This window comes from Ranitomeya imitator, chromosome 5, assembly GCF_032444005.1.
Source record: "Ranitomeya imitator isolate aRanImi1 chromosome 5, aRanImi1.pri, whole genome shotgun sequence".
Taxonomy (NCBI): domain Eukaryota; kingdom Metazoa; phylum Chordata; class Amphibia; order Anura; family Dendrobatidae; genus Ranitomeya; species Ranitomeya imitator.
The window spans coordinates 83,591,048-83,618,465 of NC_091286.1; the positions used below are offsets into that span (position 1 = coordinate 83,591,048).

General features: G+C 47.0%; 1 protein-coding gene across 2 annotated transcripts in view; it reads left to right on the plus strand.

The window, feature by feature from the left end:
- The first annotated feature begins 3,515 nt into the window (after nt 1-3,515).
- PUS10 (pseudouridine synthase 10) overlaps nt 3,516-27,418 on the plus strand; it is a 131,721-nt gene continuing 107,818 nt past the window's right edge. For both annotated transcript variants that reach the window (XM_069768897.1, XM_069768898.1), the window contains exons 1-4: nt 3,516-3,721; nt 14,318-14,453; nt 16,553-16,762; nt 26,840-26,926. In XM_069768897.1, coding sequence (XP_069624998.1) covers nt 14,328-14,453; nt 16,553-16,762; nt 26,840-26,926 — 423 coding nt within the window. In that variant the 5' untranslated portion in view covers nt 3,516-3,721; nt 14,318-14,327. The remainder of the gene's footprint in view (nt 3,722-14,317; nt 14,454-16,552; nt 16,763-26,839; nt 26,927-27,418) is intronic.

Sequence of the window (27,418 nt, forward strand, 5' to 3'; positions counted from 1 at the left end):
ATCCACCGCCGACACTTCACTGCTGAGCGAAATACAGGCCTGACTAATCCACCGCCGACACTTCTCCGAAGATCGATGTACAGGCCTAACTAGTCCACCGCCGACACTTCACTGCAGAGTGATATACAGGCCTGACTAATCCACCATAGAAAACTTATCTGTCGATCGATGTACAGGCCTGACTAATCCACTACCAACAGTTCACAGCAGAGCGATGTACAGGCCTGACTAATCCACCACCGACTCTCCATAGCAGAGCGATGCACAGGCCTGACTTATCTACCATCAACACTTCACTGTGGTGAAGGCATAGACCAAACTAATCCACCACCGACAGAGAACTCCAGAACGCTGCTCCGACCTGCCTATCCCACCGCCGACACTTCCCTTCAGAGTCATGCACAGGCCTGATAATCTCCTGCAGGTGGATGCACAGGATGACTAAATACAACCCCGACACTAGATGTGCAGAGGCACAGACCTGACTAACCCACCACTGACTCTCTTCACTCCAGAGCGATGCACAGTCCTGTCTAATCTATCGCAGACACTTTTTTTTGTTTTATTTTGAATGGAGCGAAAGTAATTTTAACTTTGAAATATTTTTTTTAATATTTTTAAAAACATTTTATTTAACTTTTAGGATGCTTCAATAATCTCCATAGGAGTCTAGAAACTGCGATAACCTGATCGTCTCTGCTGCATACAGGTGATGATCAGATCGCCTGTATGTAGCAGAATTGCTCACTTGCTTAGAGCGCCAATCACCAGGCGGCACTCATAGCAGTCTGGCAGTGACAACTGCTGGAGACTTTTGGTTGTCATGCCAACCCATCGGCAACCCGCGGTCATGTGTCACGGGCACCGATGGGTAGGATTTCTGGTGCGCTTGCTGGAAGCTCATGTTAAATGACACTGTCACAGTTTGACAGCAGCATTTAACTAGTTAACAGCCAAAGGTGGATCGCTATTCCACCTGTGCCTATTAGAGGCACATGTCAGCTGTTCAAAACAGCTGACATGTACCAGTAAAGATGTGGGCTCACCGTCAGAGCCCACATCAAAGAGAGGTATACCAAAATCGGCATACTATTACGCCCGATGTCGGAAAGGAGTTAAAAAATGTTTTACCTCACAAAAAAAATCAGCTGTGATCTTGTGCTGTAATGTCTGTATACTATTTTTCTCCTCTGCCCAGGAGATGTGGTATGATCAGACAATGTCCCTGTACGGTCAGACACGGCCATTACACAGGACACAGCAGGGGCACATTTATAAGATTATCTCAGCACAGGAACATTTTATGTAATCACATCCAATTGTGGAACTTATTATTCCAAGATATATTGATTAAAATCAACTTTTTGTGAAAACTCCTTTAAGTTGTTTGCATTATGTAAGCTCCACAGTTTGACAATTTTCAGGGGTTGTACCAGGCTTGGATCCTTATCCTTTTTTCCCCATTGGATAGGGGACAACGTCCTGATCGCTGGGGGTCTGACCGTTGGTTCCCCCACCAATCTGGACCTCTGAAGAACCCTATGCGAATAGAGCAGCCGTTGATCAAGCACACCTCCCTCCACCTCAACTCAATTCCTTCTTTATGAGACCACCGGAGATAGCGGAACCCTGCAATTGGCTCGTCACTCCTATAACTATGAATAGAGCAGCAGTATAGATGATTGACCACCACTCCCTTCACACCGGGCTCTTCTGAGCTCCAGATCAGTTGGTGTCCCAGTGGTTAGACCTCAGCGATTGGGAAAAGATAAGGGATAACTTCCAAACTTGGTACAACTCGTTTAAAACAATCAGATAGCTCCTGGCACCTTAGGGATCCCCCTGGATGCTCCTTCCTGGAGGTACGTATAGACCGTATCCGCAGCAGTGACCCGACCGATGATAAACAATGATAAATAGCAATACAGAATTCATGAATGGATTTGATTTGTGCCATTGTACAAAGCTGTGATTGCTGCTCCATACTTCATAGCTCCTAGCCGCACAATTTTGGATGCTAAGCCACCCCCGTGATACCGCCCTTTTTATGCACCTACACAGAAATGGCATCTATAATGACGATGCCTCTGTACACAGACTGATGCCCTCCACACAATATTATGCACCTATAGTGCCCCTTACACACACTGACGCCCCCACACACAGATTATGATGCCGCCACAGTGGCTCCTCCCATTACCCTGTCCCATCACTCCCTCCTAGCAGTGGATGTGTTACTGGCTACATAATAAATAACCTACTCACCTAGCGCTGTTCTCACGCTGAGATGATCCGCTGTGTGCAGTTCGGCGCAATGTAGTGATGTCATCGCAGCTGCTGCACCAAGACTAATGGTGAAGCACCAATGGATTCAACTGCATCTTCAAGATGTCAGTAAATCGCGCCAATTTTCTGGCACAGATTGCTAAATCTGGGAATGTCCCGCTGGACAGTAGGGCGGAACGTCGTACAGTTTACACCCATGCACCGCCGGATCTGGTACCAACTGATCTGTGGGGTCACACCTCCACCAATCTGATACTGCTGACCTTTCCTAAGTATCGCTCAGCAATATCCTAGTAGTGGAAAACGCCTTCATTTATATGTAACACGCATTTGCCAACTCTCCTGAAACGTCCGGGAGACTTACAGAAAGTGGAAAGACCCTCAAGACTTACAGAAGAATTGGCAAATCACCCGAGCACCACAGATGCTCCCTGGATGATTTATGGTACTTGTTGTCACAAACATTTTTATACCGTAGCTGTGTGAATACTTTTCTGCCCAATGACGACTACAGTATTCTAGGAGTGATACCTTTATTGGCTAACCAGAAAATAATATGTTTGCAGCTTTCAGAGCACAGTGGCACCTTCTTCAGGCTAGAGTAATATTGCAAGAAGGAGCCGCTGTGCTGTGAAAGCTGCAAACATATTATTTTCTGGTTAGCCAATAAAGGTATCACTCCCAGAATACTTCTGTCATCATTGGGCAGAAAAGTATTCACACTGATTTTTCTGGCTAACACGGTACCACAATATCATTTGCTATTGCACATCATATACCGAATCTGCAAATTCGGGGCAGAAAAGGGACCAGATTTACAGAAGTCACAGACATAAGGTTTGCGGAGTTCCTGGGCTAGGTGCAGACATAACCAGTTCCAATGTTTCACTTCCATTTTCACCCTTCTTCCAGTAGACATCATTTTTATTTAGTTGTATCCATGTAGTCGTACAAGGGCTTGTTACCTTCTTGCAGCGCAGTTGATTATGCAATCTACCATATAATGTGCAATAAAACCAGAGAATAATCCCCGTCTGTGTCCAGGTCTATGTCTGTGTGTGTTATTCATGTTCTGAATGGAAATAATTTACAACAAAATGTGACTGAAATATCTGGGAACCGTCCTGTGTGATCATGTAATGCGGCAGAGCGGCCAGCAGGGGGAGCAAACAGCCGCCGCAATGCTTCTGCACCTCGAGCCTCAATGTAGCTGCCTGTCCGTTCCTTATATCCTTCCCCCGGTACATGGGACAACAGCAGTGCGGTCCGTGTAGACTAGACGAGCTGTAAGCTCGTTTTGCTGGACTCGGGAGTGTCGTTGGTCTGTGGAGGACTCGTGTCCGGTGTGAAGAGTGAGCTCCGCAGATAACCCGGGAAACAGAGTCACAGTCACACTTCACTCACTGACTGCATCTCCTCATCATCCAGTGCAGAGGTAAGAGACAGCATGGGGTGGATGGCTCTGCTCATCTCTCACCTCTCTCTTTTTTTCTTTATCCATTCTTTCTCCTCCCATTCTCTCTCTCCCCCTCCCTTTCGCTCTCTCTCCCCCTCCCTTTCGCTCTCTCTCGCCCCTCCCTGTCGCTCTCTGTCCCCTCCCTGTCGCTCTCTGTCCCCTCCCTGTCACTCTCTGTCCCCTCCCTGTCGCTCTCAGTCCCCTCCCTTTCGCTCTCTCTCGCCCCTCCCTTTCGCTCTCTCTCTCGCCCCTCCCTTTCGCTCTCTCTCTCGCCCCTCCCTTTCGCTCTCTCTCGCCCCTCCCTTTCGCTCTCTCTCGCCCCTCCCTTTCGCTCTCTCTCGCCCCTCCCTTTCGCTCTCTGTCCCCTCCCTTTCGCTTTCTGTCCCCTCCCTTTCGCTTTCTGTCCCCTCCCTTTCGCTCTCTCTCCCCTCCCTTTCGCTCCCTGTCGCTCTCTGTCCCCTCCCTGTCGCTCTCTGTCCCCTCCCTGTCGCTCTCTGTCCCCTCCCTGTCGCTCTCTGTCCCCTCCCTGTCGCTCTCTGTCCCCTCCCTGTCGCTCTCTGTCCCCTCCCTGTCGCTCTCTGTCCCCTCCCTGTCGCTCTCTGTCCCCTCCCTGTCGCGCTCTGTCCCCTCCCTGTCGCGCTCTGTCCCCTCCCTGTCGCGCTCTGTCCCCTCCCTGTCGCGCTCTGTCCCCTCCCTGTCGCGCTCTGTCCCCTCCCTGTCGCGCTCTGTCCCCTCCCTGTCGCGCTCTGTCCCCTCCCTGTCGCTCGCGCTCTGGCCCCTCCCTGTCGCTCGCGCTCTGGCCCCTCCCTGTCGCTCGCGCTCTGGCCCCTCCCTGTCGCTCGCGCTCTGGCCCCTCCCTGTCGCTCGCGCTCTGGCCCCTCCCTGTCGCTCGCGCTCTGGCCCCTCCCTGTCGCTCGCGCTCTGGCCCCTCCCTGTCGCTCGCGCTCTGGCCCCTCCCTGTCGCTCGCGCTCTGGCCCCTCCCTGTCGCTCGCGCTCTGGCCCCTCCCTGTCGCTCGCGCTCTGGCCCCTCCCTGTCGCTCGCGCTCTGGCCCCTCTCTTTCACTCTCTCTCTTCCCTTCCAATTTTTGGTCCCTATCTATCTATCCTTAGAAAATATATGCATTCAGGGGTCTGTATTCCTGCCGTGGGTGGGCTGGTAAAAATGTTCGGCATTTGTGCCCCTGCGCGCTGCTCATATCGTGGCTGACAGAGTTTTTATCGAGTCCTCTGGTGCCAATGTTCAGTGTCCGTCTCCTGGATGTGACCACTAATACGTGTGTGTAAAACGCGTTGAAGCTGGTGATACATATTGATACATACACAATGAAATGAATGTACTCCACAATCATGTGTTACCGTATATGTCTTTCAGTCTATGAATATCTGCTACCAGCTTACATTAGGGCAGCTTGTGGTATACGGCTGAGGGGAGTACAGATGTATCTGATCCCTCCACAGGCTGCCTGCACTTGGAGATTGCAACTTTTTTTCTAGTGAGGAGTATTGAATAATGACAGACATAATTTTCAATAGAGGATATTAGTGACGGTGCAACAATTAGTCACTTAGGTCCATCATTGGGTAGTGATGATAGCATAATTTCGAGTCACCAATCTCCACCCTTGAACCATTTATTTGACATCAGTATAGTGGCTTATATTAATATTAGTCGGGTGAATATAACATGAGGTGTTAGAACAGTTTTTGTCTCTACCAAGTGTACAGATCAACGTAAAAAAAAGTCTGCCAAAATTTTCCAACAGCAAGTGGGTTATTTTCAAGATGGCCGTCGAAAACCTTCACAATCGGACAAAAGTCTTATAACTTTCTTATTTTTAAGCGTACAGCAATTATGTATTCTCCAAACTTATGGTTTTTATGGTCAATAAATTCATATAAGCCAACAAATTTTGCCTATGGGATCAAAAAGGTGACCAACAGTGAATGATATAGGTACAATACCGCTCATTAGGTCTAAGTATATGCGCAGCATTTCATAGTATTTTTTTTTATTATCACAACTATATTATAAACAGGACTATTTTTAATACAGAATACCTACAGTATTTTAACAAAGTATACTTTAAATTAGGTTATGAAATTTGTGCTGCAATGTGAGGGTATAAAAGTCAAAACTCCACTGTCTATTAGTCCTCATCACTGTCCTCTAGTGATGAGCGAATGTGCTGGGATAAGGTGTTATCTGAGCATGCTCGGGTGCTAACCGAGTGTCTACGGTGTGCTTGAATAATATGTTCGAGTCCCTGCGGCTGTTTGACAGCCGCACCGCATGCAGGCATTTCCTGTTAGGTAATCCCTGCATGTGTTATGTGTTGCAGCTGTTGAATAGCCGAGAGACCTGCAGCCGCAGGGACTCAAACATATTTTTCATCCACGCCAAAGACAATCGATTAGCACATGAGCATGCCCAGATAACACCTTATCCCAGCACGTTTGCTCATCATTACTGTTCTCTACTATATTTGACTCCTGGTGGTCACAATGCTTAGCTTGGCATGATCCACATGCAGAGCTGCACTGAAGTCCCTTTTTTTTGCAGCTACAGTGGTTACCACTGCAACCGGTTTTGCAACAACAATGTATAATTTTCAGTAGAGTGTCTGGTGCAACATTTATATCACACATTACTGGTACAAGTTCATCGCCATCGAGATTCCAACCCCAATTCACATGATTCATCTCGCTATCCGTACTCATCCATGTCATGGTCTGGTAGTACACTCTCAGACACTGGAATTTGTTGGAAGACTCAGTTTGGAGGAAGAAGTTTTGGATGAACAAACGATTTGGCTGTGGCCCCTTCTTCGTAAGTGTCTGGTAACCAGGGCTGTGAAGTTGGAGCCCATTTTGGTGAAGTTTGTGTCGTGGAAATTGAGGAGCCGGAAGTTTGGCCTACTGACTCCTGGCAGGGCTGTGGAATCGGAGCCCATTTTGGTGGAGTCAGTGACATGGAAATTGGGGAGTCTGAGTCGGAGGTTTGGCTTACTGACTCCTGACAGGGCTATGGAGTCAGTGTCATGGAAATTGAGGAGTCTGAGTCGGAGGTTTGACTTACCGACTCCACAGCCCTGCTGGTAATACAAGGCTGCCAAAAAACTTGTACAGTTGCAACCAAAAATAACAAGCATCGCTTGTCTTCCTGTATCGGCAGGGTTCTTACCTGGTGAAGCGAATGCATCCGCACAGGCATAAAGGACATGATTACCTTTTAAACATTTTTTTAAATACTGATTTTTTTTTTTACCAACACCATAAACAGGAGAAGGGGAATCACATCCGGTGAATGCCTGAATAAATAACTGTGTACATATCTCACTTCCGAGGACAGACTTTGAATTATTGCTGTGATACACTTTCGGGGTGTCAGTCGGCTGATTATTCGATCATAAATGCAGTGTTTTTCAGCGTAATATAGGAGAAGAATTTACAGGTCAGTTTAATTTCCAATGAGCGTGGTGGAACGTTCCTGCTCACTGCGGCCTTTGCAATGTCTACGTCAGCGACACCCGCCATACACTCTCTCATCACCTTTTCCGCAATGACTAATTTGATTATTGTTTATTATGTCCGACTGAAAGGGCTTCTTCCTGCTTCCCTTCAGATTCATTATCACCGGTGAAGAGAACTATTGGAAGATTGATTTTTCATTGCCGCCTTTCATCTGCGTTCTGCTTTGTTGAAGGACTCGTGTCTTACCCATCGAACATAACAGTTGCCATCTCGTAGTGTTTAACTGTAAAGTCTGCATATATTCTGGCTATTTTATATGTATATCCTTATTTCCGCTTCAGTTTGCAAATCAATAACATATCTGTCTGTATATCTGAATCAGTTGATGTTTGATTGTTACAATGCTCATCCATGGCTTGGGCTAGTTGTAGTTTATCGGCCTTTCTCAGGATGTGCAGGTCCTCACACAGTGATGGTGGGTGTGCACTAAGCTCGTACCTCATCACCTCCTTTAGATTTAGTTGTCTTGTCTTAGGCTACTTTCACACTAGCGTCGGGCTCGGCCCGTCGCAGTGCGTCGGGCCGAGGTTACCGAAGCTAGCGTTGTTTGCGCCGCACAACGGGTGCAGCGCATGCAGATTTTCATCGCATCCGCTGCCCCATTGTGAGGTGCGGGGAGGTGGGGGAGGAGTTCCGGCCGCGCATGCGCGGTCGGAAAAAGCAGTCCGTCGGCAGGAAAAAACGTTACATGTAGCTTTTTTTGCTCCCGGCGGTCCGCCACAACACGGCGCAACCGTCGCACGACTGTTGCGACGTGTGGCAAAGCGTCGCTAATGTTAATCTATGGGGCAAAAACGCATCCTGCAAACAACTTTACAGGATGCGTTTTTTGCCATAAACGACGCATTGCGACGTCTGGCAAAAAACGCCAGTGTGAAAGTAGCCTTAGAGACTACAAGAAATCGCTGGAACAGTAAGCCTGGGTCAATGCTTTTGGCCTGGTCAGCTGTGGCTGTAGGTTAACTACTCGAGGTCGCTACTTTGTCGGTCCATTTAAAATATATTTTGTCCAATCGTACTGTGCACAACTCTCCTTCCCACTGACTCTTGCACATTGGCGTTTTCCTTCGCCACAATACCACTGATGATATTTCTCAGTGAAAAGGTGAACATGGGGACATCTTCGCATACATTTTTAAATGTCTAGAGTATCTTTCAGTTCTTGAGACAGTGGAATCTTTGTGTTGGTCACTTGTGGTGTGAGTGATTCCATTAAAGTCCTGCATGGCAAGATTGTATTCAGACATTATGGTGGCTGACAAAGTCCACAGCGCTCACTGATCCTACGTCATCTCGCTTCCGTGTGTTGAACCACCTTAGGTTTATGTAACCTCATTAAAAAGCAATAAAGTAGAAGACACTTAAAATAAGATTGTTAGAGGAATTTGCCGATTTTCAACGGCCATCTTGAAAAAAAACCACTTCCAGTTGGCAGATCTTGGTAGACTTTTTTTTTTCAGATGATCACTACACTTTGTAGAGACAAAAAACGTTCACAGACCTTTTATTGAAATTTGTTTTAGGCTATGTTTTTTTGGCTAAGATGAACTGGCTATATCCTAACAAAGTATTAATGAGGTGGAGAGTATTAAAAGTGTCTAACAATAGGCTACTCTCATCCAATTAAAAATGAAAATGTTATTATTACCTTAATTAACCCCTTTCTGACATCGGACGTACTATCCCGTCCATGTGGGGTGGGCCCCTATGACCATGGACGGGATAGTACGTCCAGCGCGATCGGCGGCGCTCACGGGGGGAGCGCCGCCGATCGCGGCCGGGTGTCAGCTGCCTATCGCAGCTGACATGCGGCACTATGTGCCAGGAGCGGTCACGGACTGCCCCCGGCACATTAACCCCTGGCACATCGCGATCAAAGATGATCGCGATATGCCGGCGGTGCAGGGAAGCATCGTGCAGGGAGGGGGCTCCCTGCGGCCTTCCCTGAGCCCCCCGCAGCAACGCGATGTGATCGCGTTGCTGCGAGGGTCTTACCTCCCTCCCTGCCTGCTCGAGCCCCGGATCCAAGATGGCCGCGGATCCGGGTCCTGCAGGGAGGGAGGTGGCTTCACAGAGCCTGCTCAGAGCAGGCACTGTGAAGGCTGCAGCGCTGCTAGTCAGATCAGTGATCTGACAGAGTGCTGTGCAAACTGTCAGATCACTGATCTGTGATGTCCCCCCCTGGGACAAAGTAAAAAAGTTAAAAAAAAATTTTTCAAATGTGTAAAAAAAAAAAAAAATATTCCAAAATAATGAAAAAAAAATAAAAATATTCCCATAAATACATTTCTTTATCTAAATAAAAAAACAAAACAATAAGAGTACACATATTTAGTATCACCGCGTCCGTAACGGCCCAACCTATAAAACTGGCCCACTAGTTAACCCCGTCAGTAAACACCGTAAAAAAAAAAAACGAGGCAAAAAACAACGCTTTATTATCATACCGCCGAACAAAAAGAGGAATAACACGCGATCAAAAAGACAGATATAAATAACCATGGTACAGCTGAAAACGTCATCTTGTCCCGCAAAAAACGAGCCGCCATAAAGTATCATCAGCAAAAAAATAAAAAAGTTATAGTCCTGAGAATAAAGCGATGCAAAAATAATTATTTTTTCTATAAAATAGTTTTTATCTTATAAAAGCGCCAAAACACAAAAAAATGATATAAATGAGGTATCGCTGTAATCGTACTGACCCGAAGAATAAAACTGCTTTATCAATTTTACCAAACGCGGAACGGTATAAACGCCTCCCCCAAAAGAAATTCATGAATAGCTGGTTTTTGGTCATTCTGACTCACAAAAATCGTAATAAAAAGCGATCAAAAAATGTCACGTGCCCGAAAATGTTACCAATAAAAACGTCAACTCGTCCCGCAAAAAACAAGACCTAACATGACTCTGTGGACCAAAATATGGAAAAATTATAGCTCTCAAAATGTGGTAACGCAAAAAATATTTTTTGCAATAAAAAGCGTCTTTCAGTGTGTGACGGATGCCAATCATAAAAATCCGCTAAAAAAAACACTATAAAAGTAAATCAAACCCCCCTTCATCACCCCCTTAGTTAGGGAAAAATTAAAAAAATGTATTTATTTACATTTTCCCATTAGGGCTAGGGTTAGGGCTAGGGTTAGGGCTAGGGCTAGGGTTAGGGCTAGGGCTAGGGTTAGGGCTACAGTTTGGGTTGGGGCTAAAGTTAGGGTTCGGGTTGGGGCTAAAGTTACAGTTAGGGTTTAGATTACATTTACAGTTGGGAATAGGGTTGGGATTAGGGTTAGGGGTGTGTCTGGGTTAGAGGTGTGGTTAGGGTTACTGTTGGGATTAGGGTTAGGGGAGTGTTTGGATTAGGGTTTCAGTTATAATTGGGGGGTTTCCACTGTTTAGGCACATCAGGGGCTCTCCAAACGCGACATGGCGTCCGATCTCAATTCCAGCCAATTCTGCGTTGAAAAAGTAAAACAGTGCTTCTTCCCTTCCGAGCTCTCCCGTGCGCCCAAACAGGGGTTTACCCCAACATATGGGGTATCAGCATACTCAGGACAAATTGGACAACAACGTTTGGGGTCCAATTTCTCCTGTTACCCTTGGGAAAATACAAAACTGGGGGCTAAAAAATATTTTTTGTGGGAAAAAAAAGATTTTTTATTTTCACGGCTCTGCGTTGTAAACTGTAGTGAAACACTTGGGGGTTCAAAGTTCTCACAACACATCTAGATTAGTTGCCTGGGGGGTCTAGTTTCCAATATGGGGTCACTTGTGGGGGGTTTCTACTGTTTAGGTACATTAGGGGCTCTGCAAATGCAATGTGACACCTGCAGACCATTCCATCTAAGTCCTCATTCCAAATGGAGCTCCTTCCCTTCCGAGCCCTCCCATGCGCCCAAACAGTGGTTCCCCCCCACATATGGGGTATCAGCGCACTCAGGACAAATTGGACAACAAATTTTGGGGTCCAATTTCTCCTGTTACCCTCGGGAAAATACAAAACAGGGGGCTAAAAAATAATTTTTGTGGGAAAAAATTTTTGTTTTATTTTTACGGCTCTCCATTATAAACTTCTGTGAAGCCCTTGGTGGGTCAAAGCGCTCAGCACACATCTAGATAAGTTCCTAAGGGGGTCTACTTTCCAAAATGGTGTCACTTGTGGGGGGTTTCTACTGTTTAGGTACATTAGGGGCTCTGCAAACGCAATGTGACACCTGCAGACCATTCCATCTAAGTCTGCATTCAAATGGCACTCCTTCCCTTCCGAGCCCTCCCATGTGCCCAAACAGTGGTTCCCCCCACATATGGTGTATCATCACACTCAGGACAAATTGGGCAACAAATTTTGGGGTCCAATTTCTCCTGTTACCCTCGGGAAAATACAAAACTGGGGGCTAAAAAAATAATTTTTGTGGGAAAAAAATTTTGTTTTATTTTTACGGCTCTGCATTATAATCTTCTGTGAAGCACTTGGTGCGTCAAAGTGCTCACCACACCTCTAGATAAGTTCCTTAGGGGGTCTACTTTCCAAAATGGTGTCACTTGTGGGGGGTTTCAATGTTTAGGCACATCAGGGGCTCTCCAAACGAAACATGGCGTCCCATCTCAATTCCAGTCAATTTTGCATTGAAAAGTCAAATGGCGCTCCTTCGCTTCCGATCTCTGCCATGCGCCCAAACAGTGGTTTACCCCCACATGTGGGGTATTGGCATACTCAGGACAAATTGTACAACAATGTTTGGGGTCCATTTTCTCCTGTTACCCTTGGTAAAATAAAACAAATTGGAGCTGAATTAAATTTTTTGTGAAAAAAAGTTAAATGTTCATTTTTATTTAAACATTCAAAAAATTCCTGTGAAGCACCAGAAGGGTTAATAAACTTCTTGAATATGGTTTTGAGCACCTTGAGGGGTGTAGTTTTTAGAATGGTGTCACACTTGGGTATTTTCTATCATATAGACCCCTCAAAATGACTTCAAATGAGATGTGGTCCCTAAAAAAAAAATGGTGTTGTAGAAATGAGAAATTGCTGGTCAACTTTTAACCCTTATAACTCCCTAACAAAAAAAAATTTTGGTTCCAAAATTGTGCTGATGTAAAGTAGACATGTGGGAAATGTTACTTATTAAGTATTTTGTGTGACATATCTCTGTGATTTAATTGCATAAAAATTCAAAGTTGGAAAATTGCGAAATTTTCATAATTTTCGCCAAATTTCCGTTTTTTTTCACAAATAAACGCAGGTACTATCAAAGAATTTTTACCATTGTCATGAAGTACAATATGTCACGAGAAAATAATGTTAGAATCACTGGGATCCGTTGAAGCGTTCCAGAGTTATAACCTCATAAAGGGACAGTGGTCAGAATTGTAAAAATTGGCCCGGTCATTAACGTGCAAACCACCCTTGGGGGTAAAGGGGTTAAAAGGAAACCGTTACTGTTCCCAGTCACAACCAATAATCACAAAATAGTAGCATCCATTAGAAAAAAATCCGTATGCAAACACGATTCCACATAAGTACCCAGGGTTTTTACAAGAGAACCTTATTTCTTTCCCTTATACTGAGATCTTAGAGCTTTATTAGGAAATACAAGAATCCCTCGCTTTTGTATATATGGTATATACAATTACATGAACTAAAAAAGAATAGCAAAATAAAATTACTAAATCTGATGTCACGGAAATGACTCTGAGCCTAGTGGGGGGAAGCACTCCGATTGGGAAAGTGGGCCACCCTCACAGTGAACTGTGACTTCCAGAATGAACAATGACCCAAACCCAAATACTGCTTTTATTAGCTCAAAGTTACGCCCACATACCTCTACTTGATGAGCTCATAGGGCGGCCTATTGTTGGATGTGCTAGGTCTGTTAGAATTTCAAGAGAGCCCCAACTACAGGGCAGGAGGTCCCAGGCGGTAAATATTGTTGTCACGTGTCTTATCGCACTTTTACATTTAAATATATATCAAACATGGCCTGTATAACCTCATCGGTCTGTTATCAAGTTGGAGGGGTTAGAGTGGCTTTACAGTGATGTGAGTTAACACGTTCTGTTCGTCCCTTTGATATGACCCTGAAAATGTATCTCCCATAATTATCAGATCAGTGCTAACACCAATATTCATCACTGGGCACTGGAGACAGGACGTCTACGAAAGATGCTTTAACGAGCGGAGACTTATGCCTGGGACAGCAGTTCTCCTCCCCTGTATAAACGAATCTCAGGCTTGTTGTCTCTTTCCCATGAAATGCCCCTGCTGTAATTACCTGGCCACTGCAGGGTGCTGCTACTTCAATGAAGATGGAGTTGTTGGCTCTCTTCCCCTTTTCCCCTATTATAATTACCTATATGCTCAATGTGAGGGTGATGTGTCCCCTTTTCTGGAGATGTCTCCATTAATTAAAATTTTTCTATAGGATACTGCACCTTTTGGGTTTCAAGTAGAACAGTTGGATAGGCTTACCCACAGCCTGGTGGAATGGAATATATGTAATTTAATATTGCAAAAGCTCAACAGTCTGCATTCCTCTATACAGAGGCAACCAGTAAAAAAATATATCTTCCTGGTGTACGTATACTCTGACCGAAACTGATAAAACCAGAAGACCATCAGATAACGGATTATTGCACGTAGTATGCAGTTTATTAGTTCAATGCATCCATCTTTAGTTTAGGGATTGCCATTTCTTTATGTTGGACATGTAATTTTTTTGCGGTAATTGCGCTCTCTACACAAACCTACATCCTGCAGCTGAACACCCCATGAAATGCACCCACTACTGCTGATGTTAGTCTATCATGTTCGTGTTAAGACTGAAATATGCAGGAAAATAAGCAAATCGAGCATTTACGTAAACAGGTAGTTTATTGTGTCCGTGCATAGATGTCTCGGCCTCTGAGAATGAATAATGAATGTTTCCATTGACAATAAGTGAGAACTTGGGATGTAAATCGTAGACATATCCATATTCTACTGTTGTATAAGTGCTGCCCTCCCTGTGACATACTGCCATAAGTAACGTGTGTTTCCTTCTGTCTCGCAGGCCACGCACCATGCTTCTGATAGAAGAAAAATACAAACCAGCCGCTGCGCTTTTATTATCTTCAGGCACCTGCCCAAGATGTGTCCTTCGATTCTGCAGCGTAGGATCCCCAGCTCCTTACCGGCTTCCATGCCAGGTTATTACAGGGTATTTTTATATTAAAGGGATTTTCTTGAAAACCAACATAGCTATTCCGTTTGCATAGGTGCCCATGCTCCACCTCTGCTCCATTTATTGTCTATGGGACTGCCGAAAATAGCGAAGTGCTGTCCACTGAACTTTTTGAAAAGTTTATTGGCTTGACCTATTTAAAGGGAACCTGTCATCCCCAAAATCGAAGATGAGCTAAGCCCACCGCCGTTAGGGACTTATCTACAGCATTCTGTAATGCTGTAGATAAGACCCCGAAGTATCCTAAAAGATCACAAAAAGAGGTTAGATAATACTCACCCAGGGGCGGTCTCGGTCCGGTCCGATGGGTGTCGCGGTCCGGTGCCTCCCATCTTCATCAGATGACGTCCTCTTCTGGTCTTCACCCTGCGGCTGTGGCGCAGGCGTACTTTCTGCCCTGTTGAGGGCAGAGCAAAGTACTGCAGTGTGCATGCGCCGGGCCTCTCTGACCTTTCCCGGCGCCTTTGCACTGCAGTACTTTGCTCTGCCCTCAACAGGACAGACAAAGTACGCCTGCGCCGCAGCGTGAAGACCAGAAGAGGACGTCATCTGATGAAGATGGGAGGCACCGGACCGGACCGCGACGCCCACCGGATCAGACCGCCCGCCCAGGTAAGTATAATCTAACCTCTTTTTCTCATCTTTTAGGATACATCGGGGGCTTATCTAAAGCATTACAGAATGCTGTAGATAAGCCCCTGATGCCGGTGGGCTTAGCTCACCCTCGATTTTGGGAGGTGACAGGTTCCCTTTAAAGAGCTTTTTTCCCAAAATCGTGCATTATCCTTAATCCATTGGCCGGTAGATGAGTTTCTGATCGCCAGCAATCCTAAGGGACTCTGGATCTTAGGAACAATGTTCTGTAGCGCTGCGTCTCTTGAATGCAGCAAAGATGCAAATGCCCGACCTCTGCTCCATTTATTGCCTTTAAGACGCCAGGAGACAGACGAGCATAGCGCGGCTCTCAGGTTTGTTGAAGGTCGTGGTGATCAGATCCCAGTGATCAGTAAGTTAGACTCTGTTTTATGAATAGGATATACAGTAAATTCCGATTCTGGGAATAAACTTTTAAGAAATTTAGACCATCGTAAAACACCAGCATAAATAAAATCCCCCAAAATTGCCCAAACGTTGGTCGTTTATGTGGAAATATTGTGTTATGCTCACATAATGAATATTTTACTCAATTGTAAGAATATGCAATATGATATTATGGGGTTATCCGGGACTATTTTATTTTTTTACTTTGAACCTAATAACTATATCAATGCCTATTCTGTCTGCCTCCAATCTGTGCTGGCTCAGAGCGGCCACAAACGGCTCCTGCCGGCGATTCTGCAGCTTTCGCTGACGTCACAGATCAGCTGCTTCTCTACCGTTCTGCCAAGGCGGGACTGCCGATATCATGCTGATTGACAGCCAGCTTCCTGCTGCTTAATTGCGGGAACCAAGCTTTCAGTCAGTATGACGTCGACAGTCAACACCGCAGCCCGAAAAAGGGAGTCCTGCACTATTGACATGAGCAGCAGTAACGCTAACAGGAGCGGTCCGTGATCATTCTGAGCCGGCACCAGGTAGAACAGGCAGTTAGCAACACCTTCTTGTTAGTTCTTAGGCCAGTAGTAAAAAATAATAGTCCTGGAAAACCCTTTCAAAAGCATACTTTTTTTTTTACTTAAAGGGTACATGTGTTTTATTAACATTATTTTTTCCACTATTGCTGCAGTTATTGGTTTCATTTTCCTTGTTTCTTTTATTATACATTGATGTAATTCACACATCTAATGAGTCAAAGTTTCATTTTGAAATCACAGGATTTGTAAGCGGGAGAATAAAAGGTGATTGACTGCAGCGGTCAAGCGACTTGAACAGCGCTTCAATGGATGTTTCAGCTTCTGCAATACATTTTGTTAAAACCTACTGATTATATATTTATATTAGCGCTGTATGAAGTAAGGGCATCAAGAACATAAAGCCGCTTTGTTTTACTTACGATATACAGATATAAAAGATAAATCCAAAGAGACTTCTAAAGTCACATAATAAACACTATTGTAATTTCAGGAACTGTCCGAGGAGCTGAGGAAGTTCCTTGCGATTGATGGAGATATTTTCCCTCCCAGTAAGAAGGTCCGGCTGGAAGATGCTGTAGAGGGTATGAGCGAGACACAGACCCCCAAAGATGTAGGCAATTATACAGCTGAAGCCCCGCAGTCCTGCAATCTGTGCCTGGGGATTCTGCAGCATCACTGCAGTACGGAGTTTGTTAAAAAGGTATTGAGCGCAGAATATCAAGACTCTGGGCCCGATTCAGCAAGACCGCTATTGTTCATGCCAGCCTTGATGAGGGGGCGTGCTGGAGCCATATTCCACTGATTCTTGCAGAGGTTACAACATTTTTAGAGATCCCGATTTTTTTTTTTTTTTTTTTTTTTTTTTTCCGTCAATTTATGTGTGTATATATAAATATATTAGAAAAAAAAAGACACAGATTTCCTCTTTTTCATTATGTTTTCACCCTGGCATCGTAAATATATATACAGGGTAGTCCAAAAGTAGGTGGACAGTATGCGTAATAGGGTTATGAAGGGGGAGATTTATCACACATGGTGTAAAGTGAAACTGACTGAGATATATATATATATACACATATACATACCTACCTACCTACCTACATACATATAAAAAAGGAGGAAGAGCACCAGAAAAAATACCTTAAAGCGTACACGCTTCCCTGACCAGCATTCCAATGGCCTTTCAGGCAGTAAACAAAAAGGGAAACGGCACAAAAAGATGTAAAAAAAAAAAGAGGACTTTAATGCCCTGTGGCGTGTCAACGTTTCGGATAAAACAAATCTTGACAAAGGATTTGTTTTATCAGAAACGTTGCCACGCCACAGGGCATTAAAGTCCTCTTTTTACATCTTTTTGTGTGGTTTCCCTTTTTGTTTACCATAATATATATTTTGTAGTGCAGCAGTATCCACACTGTGTAGTGATGAGGCAGTGACCCAACAAAGTTCAAAGCAAAACGTGTTTTAATGTCCAAGTCACAGAAATACACAGCATACGATAGCGTCCGGATCACAGCCGGGGAAACAAAACAGTCCACATAGAGACCGTGGGCTACTGCACCGCTGTGTACGCTGAGAGGTGCCAGGCATTTTGGCTCCGCTTGGCCATATGTTGTCTCACACAGATGGAGCTCTGCAGAGCGTTCTTCTCTGTATGCTTGCAATACAAAACTGACACACCCAACCCTCTGCTTCAGGGGATTGTACAAGGAACTCGTGGCCATAGGCCACATGGAAAACCCGACCAGGAAGGAAACGGACCGCCCCACTACCATCCTGTAGTCCGTTTAAAAAAATAAAAGCCCAGAGCAGGTTTTCTTAAATCTGCCTTGGACAAATCGTTTGCCCAAGACCAACACTCACTTCTAGTTTGCATTGCAATCACAGCTATGCCTGCGACTGCAATGCACTCCCATGGCCTCAATACTCCTCTGTGCACATCCTGGGGGGGGACATATAGCGTCCTTCGCATATGACACCGGACACTTCCTGATATATATATATATATATATATATATATATATATATATATATATATATATATATATATATATATATATATATATATATAATTAAAATGATGTAGGGGTGAAAACAATGAAAAAGAGTAAGTCTATGTCTGTTTTTTTTTTATTTCTGTCTTTCTGTTTTAAGACTAGGGCTAAGTTCACATTAGCGTTGTGCGGGGCTGCATCATGCGCCCCTATAATTAACATGGGGGTGCATGGACATGCGTTGTCTTGCATTTTGTGATGCATGCATCATTTTGGCGCAACAGAAAACGCTGCATGATGCAGTTTTTTCTGCGCCAAAAATCATGCAAAAATGAACGCATGCGTCACAAAAAGCTGCTTTTTGCATGCGTTGTGCGTTGCGTCGCCGACGCAGCACCGCACAACGCAAATGTGATCGTAGCCTAAGAAGGACTACCGAAGCACATAATTAAAGGTAACCTGATCCCGATCCATGGGCAGCATGTATCAGACACTGGCTGCATGATTTCACCCATATATGTTTGAATGAAATACTTTAACAAGTAACCGGGGACTGAGCTGACACTACCCAGACAGGTGGGCTCCCAGCGGCTTCTCCCCTCCCGCTTCCTTTGAGTAACGGGTTTCTCCCTACACGTGTAAAATTCAATGTGATTTAATTGTTTCCACCTCTCCATATCAATTATTTTTATATATCAGATACATTGTGTTTTTTTGGGGGGAGGGTGCTGGGCTAGAATTAGTGCTGTCAGTGGCCTTTTTTTTAAAATTTTTTCCTGCATTGATTTATTTATTTAGCTTTATATTTGCACAAAAATGATCTCCCCCTCATCATGAGGTTTTAAAAGACTTTGAGGGGCATTCGAGTATTTAAATGCATCTTTCTTTATCGCCTCTCATTGGGGGACACAGGAACCATGGGTGTATGCTGCTGCCACTAGGAGGCTGACACTATGCAAATAAAAAAAGTTAGCTCCTCCTCTACAGTGGACACCCCACCGACTGGCATTATACTCTTCAGTTTAGCTTAGTGTCAGTAGGAGGTGGACACGGGTCTTTCATTAGACCCCTATCTACCTCAATGTGCGTCGTTTCTTTTCAGATTTTCCGGAAGGGATACAGGGTGAAGAGTCACACCTGTATTCCCACAAGCGGACTATGAGTACGGCGTGTACTGCCACCCCGTATCCTCATAGATCCCTCAGCAGGACCAAGAGCCTGGCACACAAGCATGCTCAGAAGTCCGGTCCTGGCCCGTCCCCCACCCACTCGCCTACCAGAGCCTGTCGGTCGGAGGAGACGAGGACGTCCATCAGCAGCTCCTATGGACGTCTGATACCTTCTCAAGGTTAGTAGCAGACGACGTGGGATTTTACTAGGTGAGTATTTCTAAAGGGGTTCCCAGGACTCAGCGCGGGGTCATCGCTGCATTTGCAGCACTTTCCCCGTTCCCTGCGCCGTGGCTCTTTCTGACGTGGCGTTTTTTTTCTGCCAGCCGCGCTACCTTTCCATGCCCCACCGCGTTCCTCCAGCGGTCGCCGTTCTTCCTTCAGGCCCCGGCCTCCCTCCTGCCTGCAGCTTTTCCCTCAGCGGTCGCTGGCTCCTAATTTAGGCCCCGGCCTTTCCCGGGGCCTACTTGCGGCGTACCACCTGCCCTCAGCGTTCCCCCTTCAGCGTTCTATGCGGCGCGTCTCAGGCGTCGCTCACCTCCACAGCCAGCACCGTTGCTTCCGGGGGTCGCCGGCTCCTAATTTAGGCCCCGGCTTTTCCGGGGCCTACTCCGGCGACTCTTCACCGGCGGCAGCGCTTCCTCTCTTAAATGCGGCGGCTGCCGTGCCGCTCTGCCGGGCAGCGTCTGCGCCGCGGGGATCTTCTCTCCGGTCACCGGCTCCTAATCTAGGCCCCGGCTTTTCCGGGACCTACTCCGGCGACTCTTAACCGGCGGCAGCGCTCTCTCTTTCATGCGGCGGTTTCCGCGCCGCTCTGCCGGGCAGTGTCTGCGCCGCGGGGGTTCTTCTCAGCGGGCACCGGCTTCTAATATAGGCCCCGGCTTTTCCCGGGGCCTACTTCCGGTGCCGCGCTCCGCCCACTTCCTTTTTCATCGGGCGGGCTTTCTCCCGCCCGACAATCTGTGCCCTGCTTTTCCCCACCCACCGGCACCATCTCGACTGGCTCCGCCCCTTCCTCCACGCCGGCTGCCGGACACTCAGGGCACGAGTTTTTCTCTATCGTGCCACACACCTGCGCCGGAGAACTCCGCAGAGCGATCCTTTCTGGGGGCACAGCACACCATCTGCACCGGAGATCCACAGCATCTTCCTACAGGCCTACAGCATCCTGGTATCTGTGCTTTTCGTCTGCCGTGAGTAGCTCTGCACTGCAGGCTGACACCCCCCTCTGCCCCACTGTCCCCTAACCCTCTGGCATTTTCTTCAGGGACCTCTTCAAATGTCTAACTCTAAGGGGGTCCTCCTACTTCTTCCTCTTCTGCCTCCGCTCTGTCAGGCTCTGCAGCAACCCGATTGTTCCCACCGCTCCCAAGATCCCCCGGCCGATCCGCCCGAGAGTGATACCCCCATCCCAGGCTGGGCTTCCTCTCTGTCCCAATCGGTGGCCGATCTAACTCTGGCGTCTCAAACTTTGGTGTCCGTGCTGGATCGGTTACCCCTGCAGACAAGCCAGCAGGTCGCAGGAAGCTCCGTCCGATCCCTCCATTGCTAGCCGCAAAAGGTCCAGACAGGAATGCCGGTCTGAGTCCTCTTCTCGCTCCATCTCGCCACTCGGTCCTCCTCTGCAGTCGGCGTCCTCCCGATCCTCCTCCCCTGAGTCAGGCGAGGCGTTCTCTGATGCGCCTTCTGAGCATGTTTCGGAGTTGGATTCCAACCAGATCGCTACCATGAGGGATGGTTCAGAATCTCATTGGAGCGATAAATCTAACCTGTGGCATCAAGGAGTCCTCTACGGAACCCGCAGATTAGGCGGTTTCGTTTAGACGGGCTAAACCACCTTCCAAGTTTTTCGCTCCTCACCCGGAATTCGAGGAGATTATGACCAGAGAAAGAGAGAACCCGACCAGACGCTTTCAGAGAGGAAAGCGACTTGGCATTTTATATCCCTTTTCTCCGGAGCTCACCGCTAATTGGACGGCTTCTCCCTTGGTGGATCCTCCGGTTTCTAGACTATCCACCAACACGGTCCTCCCACTATCCGGCGGAACATCTCTGAAGGATTCTAACGATAGTCATAGAATCTTTCGCGAAGTCAGCCTTTGAAGCTGCCGCAGCCAGTCTTTGCCCGGCCTTTGCTTCCACTTGGGTTTCTAAATCCATATCCAAATGGGCCAAACAGCTCCGTCAAGGCATTCTGAACGGGGTTCCTTCCGGACAGCTGGCGGGACTTGCCAACCAGATTTCTCACGCGGGTGAATATCTGGTCTCAGCCTATCTGGACGCCGCGTCTTGTGCGGCTCAGGCGTCCAGCAACGCAGTTGCCATCCGCCGGACCGTTTGGCTTAAGGCCTGGCAGGCGGATTTGTCCTCTAAAAAGTCCCTTACCAGCCTGCCTTTTCAGGGGTCTCATCCTTTTTGGTTCTAAGCTGGACCAAATCATTAAGGACGCTACTGGGGGCACAGGCTCCCTTCTTCCCCAGGCCAAGCCTCGTCGCCTCTCTCTTAGACGTCAATTTCGGTCTTTTCGGCCTTTTCGTCGCTTCGCGGCATCAAACTCCTTCTCCCAGCAGCATCAAAGGCCACAGGTATGCCAAGAGAAGAAGGCGGCATCCTTTTGGCCCACTCCTTCCTGGCGTCCTCGCTACTCCCAGGGTAGGCCCTCCAGGACTCGAAGAACCACCTCGGCCTGACTTTCGGCTAGTCGACATCCCACCTCCCCGGCTGGGCGGCCGTCTCCTCTTCTTCAGGGACGTCTGGATCTCCTCAGTAGAGGACGCATGGGTCAGAGAAGTTGTATCCTCGGATACAAGATAGAGTTCGTTTCTCGACCCCGGGATCGTTTCTTAGAATCCCGACCTCCAAGAGATCCCGCTCTAGTTCCAGGTTTCTTCGCAGCCATCACTTCTCTCCTCAAAGCCGGGGTAATTGTTCCCGTCCCAGAAAAAGAGCGGTTCACAGATTTCTATTCCAACCTTTTTGTGGTACCGAAAAAAGACGGCAGGGTGCGTCCCATTCTGGACCTCAAATTACTGAACAGGAGAGTTCGTCTGAAGCACTTCAGGATTTAATCCCTTCGTTCAGTAATTGCTTCCATGGAGGCTCAGGAATTTCTGTGTTCCATAGATATTCAGGACGCCTACCTCCACGTTCCGATATTTCCGGGACATCACCGATACCTGCGGTTTGCAGTGCTTCAGGAACATTTTCAGTTTGTCGCCCTGCCGTTCGGTCTTGCAACCGCCCCAAGAGTTTTCATGAAGATCATGGCGGCGCTGACGGCCATCTTGAGGGTCAGAGGCCTGGTTCTGTTTCCATACCTCGACGACATCCTCATCAAGGCTCTGTCCTTTTCTCAGGCTCAGGAAAGCCTGTCCATCGTCGACACCCTAGCCCGTTTCGGGTGGCCGGTCAACCGGAAGTAGCCCTGCCGTATTCCTCAGCACATCATCTTTCTGGGCGTGCTCTTCGACACTCATCAGACGAAGGTCTTTCTTCCCGAAGACAAGAGATCCTTCCAGTCCCTGGCAGGTGTTGATGACAGACGCCAGCCTGCTCGGCTGGGGTGCGGTGTTTCGCCACCTGACTGTACAGGGCCGCTGGTCGGTGCAGGGGGCAACCTTGCCGATCATTGTCCTCGAGATCCGGGCCATTTTTCTGTCCCTTCGTCACTGGAAAAGGATTCTCAGGGGTATTCCAATTCGAATCCAGACGGACAATGCCACGGCGGTGGCATATGTCAACCATCAAGGAGGGCCTCGGAGCTCCTTGGCCGAGGTATCCAAGATCCTCCTCTGGGCAGTGGCAACAGTTCCGGTGATATCCGCGGTGCATATCCCCGGCGTGGACAATTGGGCCGCCGACTTCCTCAGCCGCGAGGGCCACGCGGCAGGGGAATGGTCCTTGCATCCGGAGGTCTTCCATCAGATTTGTCTTCCATGGGGGACTCCGGACGTGGATCTCACGGCGTCTCGAATGAACAGGTAGGTTCCGCAGTTCATCTCCAGGTCTCGCGATTCTCGCAGTGGGCGTCGACGCTCTGGCCATTCCTTGGTCACAGTTCGTGCTGCCCTACCTGTTTCCACCCCTTCCATTCCTTCCCAGACTGTTGAAGAAGATCAAAGCGGAAGGGGTGCCGGTCATTCTGATCGCCCCGGATTGGCCCAGGAGAGCTTGGTTCGCGGAGCTCGTCAATCTTCTCGCGGACACTCCCTGGCGCCTTCCAGACAGGCCCGAACTGCGGTCTCGGGGTCCGAGCTGCTACCCGAATTCTCGGTCGCTCCTTTTAACGGCGTGGTTTTTGAGACCGCAGTTCTAGGAGCGTCCGGCCTTTTGGACGGGTGATTCACACCATGACTCAGGCTCGGAAGCCTTCGTCTTCCAGGATCTACTATTGTACCTGGAAGGCTTACTTCCGTTGGTGCGAGTCCAACCGTGTTTCATCTATGTCCTTTTTCCCTGCCTTCCATTTTTGCTTTTCTTCAGGCAGGACTGGATTCGGGTCTGGCCCTTAGTTCCCTGAAGGGCCAGGTCTCTGCGCTTTCCATCCTTTTGTTTTTCAGAAGACTTTAGCTTCCCGACCACAGGTTAAGACCTTTCCTCAAGGAGTGGCCCACGCTGTTCCTCCATACAGGGCCCCTGTGGATTCATGGGATTTAAACCTGGTACTGGACGTTCTGAGGGTTTCCCCCTGTGAGCCCCTCAGGGAAATTCCCCTGTTAGTCCTATCTTGGAAGGTGGCCTTTCTTGTGGCCATCACTTCTATCCACCGCGTTTCCGAGTTGGCGGCTCTTTCTTGCCGTCCTCCGTTCTTAGTCATCTACCAGGACAAGGTGGTCCTCAGGCCTCCGCCTCTTCCACCTCAACGAGGACATCGTTCTACCTTCCTTTTGTCCAGCTCCGACTCATTCTTTGGAGCGATAGTTGAACAAGCTGGACCTCGTCAGGGCAGTGGGGATCTACCTGGATAGAACGTCCAATTTCCGAGAGACTGATTCTCTTTTCGTCATTCCTGATGGCCCGCGCAGAGGCCAACCGGCTTCCAAGGCGACTATTGCTCGCTGGATCAGAACTGCAATTCCGGAGGCTTACCGGGTTAAGTACAGAGTGCCCCCTCCTGGGATTAAGGCTCACTCTACCCGGGCAGTCGGCGTCTCCTGGGCGGTGCACCACAGGGCTTCCGCCCTACAGCTTTGCAAGCGGCAAATTGGTCTTCCATCCTCATGTTCGCCAAATTTGACAAGGTCCATACCTACGCTTGGGCGGACGCCAGCCTAGGCAGAAGGATCTTGCAGGCGGCAGTGGTGAGTCCTCTGACCTGACGGAAGTCTGTTTTTCCAGCCCTTGGGACTGGTTTGGGACGTCCCATGGTTCCTGTGTCCCCCAATGAGAGGCGATAAAACAGGATTTTTGGTTGCTTACCGTAAAATCTGTTTCTTGGAGCCTCCATTGGGGGACACAGCTCCCTCCCGATGTTTCTCCGTTTCTGTTGTTCTATGTTCTATGACTGTTCTCACGTTTACAGTTCTCAAGTTTGTGGTTATGGGTTTTCAACCTTATTTATCTCCTACTGCTTTCTCACTAACTAAAGAGTATAATGCCAGTCGGTGGGGTGTACACTGCAGAGGAGGAGCTAACTTTTTTATTTGCATAGTGTCAGCCTCCTAGTGGCAGCAGCATACACCCATGGTTCCTATGGTTCCTGTGTCCCCCAATGGAGGCTCCAAGAAACAGATTTTACGGTAAGCAACCAAAAATCCTGTTTTTTTTATTGCTGTAATGTGGGGCTGGTATATTAGACCCAGTCAGGTTATGTAATAATAATAATAATAATCTTTATTTTTATATAGCGCTAACATATTCCGCAGCGCTTTACAGTTTTGCACACCATATCATCACTGTCCCCGATGGGGCTCACAATCTAGATTCCCTATCAGTATGTCTTTGGAACGTGGGAGGAAACCGGAGTACCCAGAGGAAACCCATGCAAACACGGAGAGAACATACAAACTCTTTGCAGATGTTGTCCTGGGTGGGATTAGAACCCAGGACCCCAGCGCTGCAAGGCTGCATACTCATTAGACCTTTTAAACTCAGGTAATCCTGTTGAGTTTTTCAAGCAGAAGACCCTTCAAGAAACACTTTTTTTTTTTTTTTTTTTTCCTGAAGTGTCTTTTCTGTCGTTCTTTCAGTCATTTCCTGAGCTTTTTCCTGACAGTTTTGGTTGCATGCTTCTTTTTGGAGCGTTTTGCCATGGGTTTTGTAACGTTTTAATTATTGTTGGTCTCTTCTTTTTTTTTCAACTGGAAGGAATAATAATAAAAAAATAAACTATATATTTTTAAAGCAAAAAGCTTTAAAAGATGTCCAGTCATCTTCCGGGTGCCTTTTGAGCTTTCCCATTGACTTGCATTGTAAAGTACAGGGCCTCTTACAAGTGAAAAACTGCAGAAAAATGGACCCGTCAATTCTTAGAAACCTGAAGTGGTTAAAAGAGGTTTAAAAGCCTGAATACATGCGCAGCAAGTTGTTTTTACATAGGGATGCATATGTTCATTCTTTGAAGCATTTTCTGCGGTAAAATCTGCCTGAAGAAGATTTTGTGTGCACATACCTTTACAGGGCAAATACAGCCTCCTAAGTCTACTGCAGAGCTGATCTGGGTCTGCTTATTCCCAGCACCGCCTGCTTCCACAGGGTCCGGAGGTGGAAGCACTGTTATTGCTTTCCATACTGTATACACAGGAAGGCAGAGATGGTAATAAACCATGTTTGCCTTCTCTGCAGGGAGTCTGGCTGTGTCTGCAGCAGTGCGATCTCCATGCAGCTGCTTATGAAGTTCTAAAACATCACTTGCAAGCATTATGCAATCTGGCCGGGTGATTTTAAGTGTTGGGAAGTCGTGAATTAGCTAAATCAACAGTAAGAAATGGAGTATCAATAGAAGAATTCTGAAAGAAAATAGATAATGTTCCCATGTTTGTAGATGGGCTCACATATTTTGATCAAATGTGCTCAAAAAACATCTAAATTTTTCATATGCAGCAAAAGGGCAGTCGTTTACATAATGTTAGCAGAGTGCTGTTGCACGTATAATATGCACAAAAGAAATAGTTAACATTTGAACATTTTTTGGCCTCTATTTATCAAGGGGTGTTAACATGATCATTGTAATACATATTAATGAAATTCTGTCACCCCAAACACCTTTTGTGTGCACCAAATGTACATAACGGGGTATAAGCTGACATATGAGAGATGTTAGAAGGAGCCCATTGGGACTATATAACTGTGGGGCCCAGATATTTGGAATGGTATCTCTGACCATTGTTGTATCCGATCTGAATCCTCACAAGGTTTCGTTCACGTCGCTGCACCTGACAAATACCAGGAGCGGACATATCGCCATCAGAATCAGTAGTGCAGCCTCAGGGTTTGGACCCATAATTTCTAATGATAATATCGCACAATAGATGTTCTATAATGGACACGGTTTTACACATTTTTATTTCCTTCCAGTAGTTTTTCTTTTCAGTTATTAACGGTTAACTCTTAATTCATATTCACTTTATACAGCTTTTTGTGTATTGAGGGTGTGCATATCTGATTTGTATCTAGATCTTCCATAAGGTCCAGTCTGCTGGGTATGAGTTCCAAGACTTTGTCTTCCCCGTGTCCCTGCCACCACAACTGTCAGTGAGAGAGGTAAGGTGACATATTAGTGGTAATGTTCAATGTACATATGTCACTGTGTGCTTATATATATGTGTGTGTATGTGTGTGTATATCTACTATATAATTGTCTGTCTGTCCTTCTGTCTGTCACGGATATTCATTGGTCGCGGCCTCTGTCTGTCATGGAATCCAAGTCGCTGATTAGTCTCGCCAGCTGCCTGTCATGGCTGCTGCGACCAATCAGCGACGGCCACAGTCCGATTAATCCCTCCCTACTCCCCTGCAGTCGGCGCCCGCTCCATACTCCCCGCAGTCACCGCTCACACAGGAGTAACGGACCGCGTTATGCTGCGGGTAACTCACTCCGTTACCGCCGCTATTAACCCTGTGTGACCAAGTTTTTACTATTGATGCTGCCTATGCAGCGTCAATAATAAAAAGATCTAATGTTAAAAATAATTAAAAAAAAAAAATCATCATATACTCACCCTCCGGCGCCTTTCCCGCTCCTCGCGACGCTCC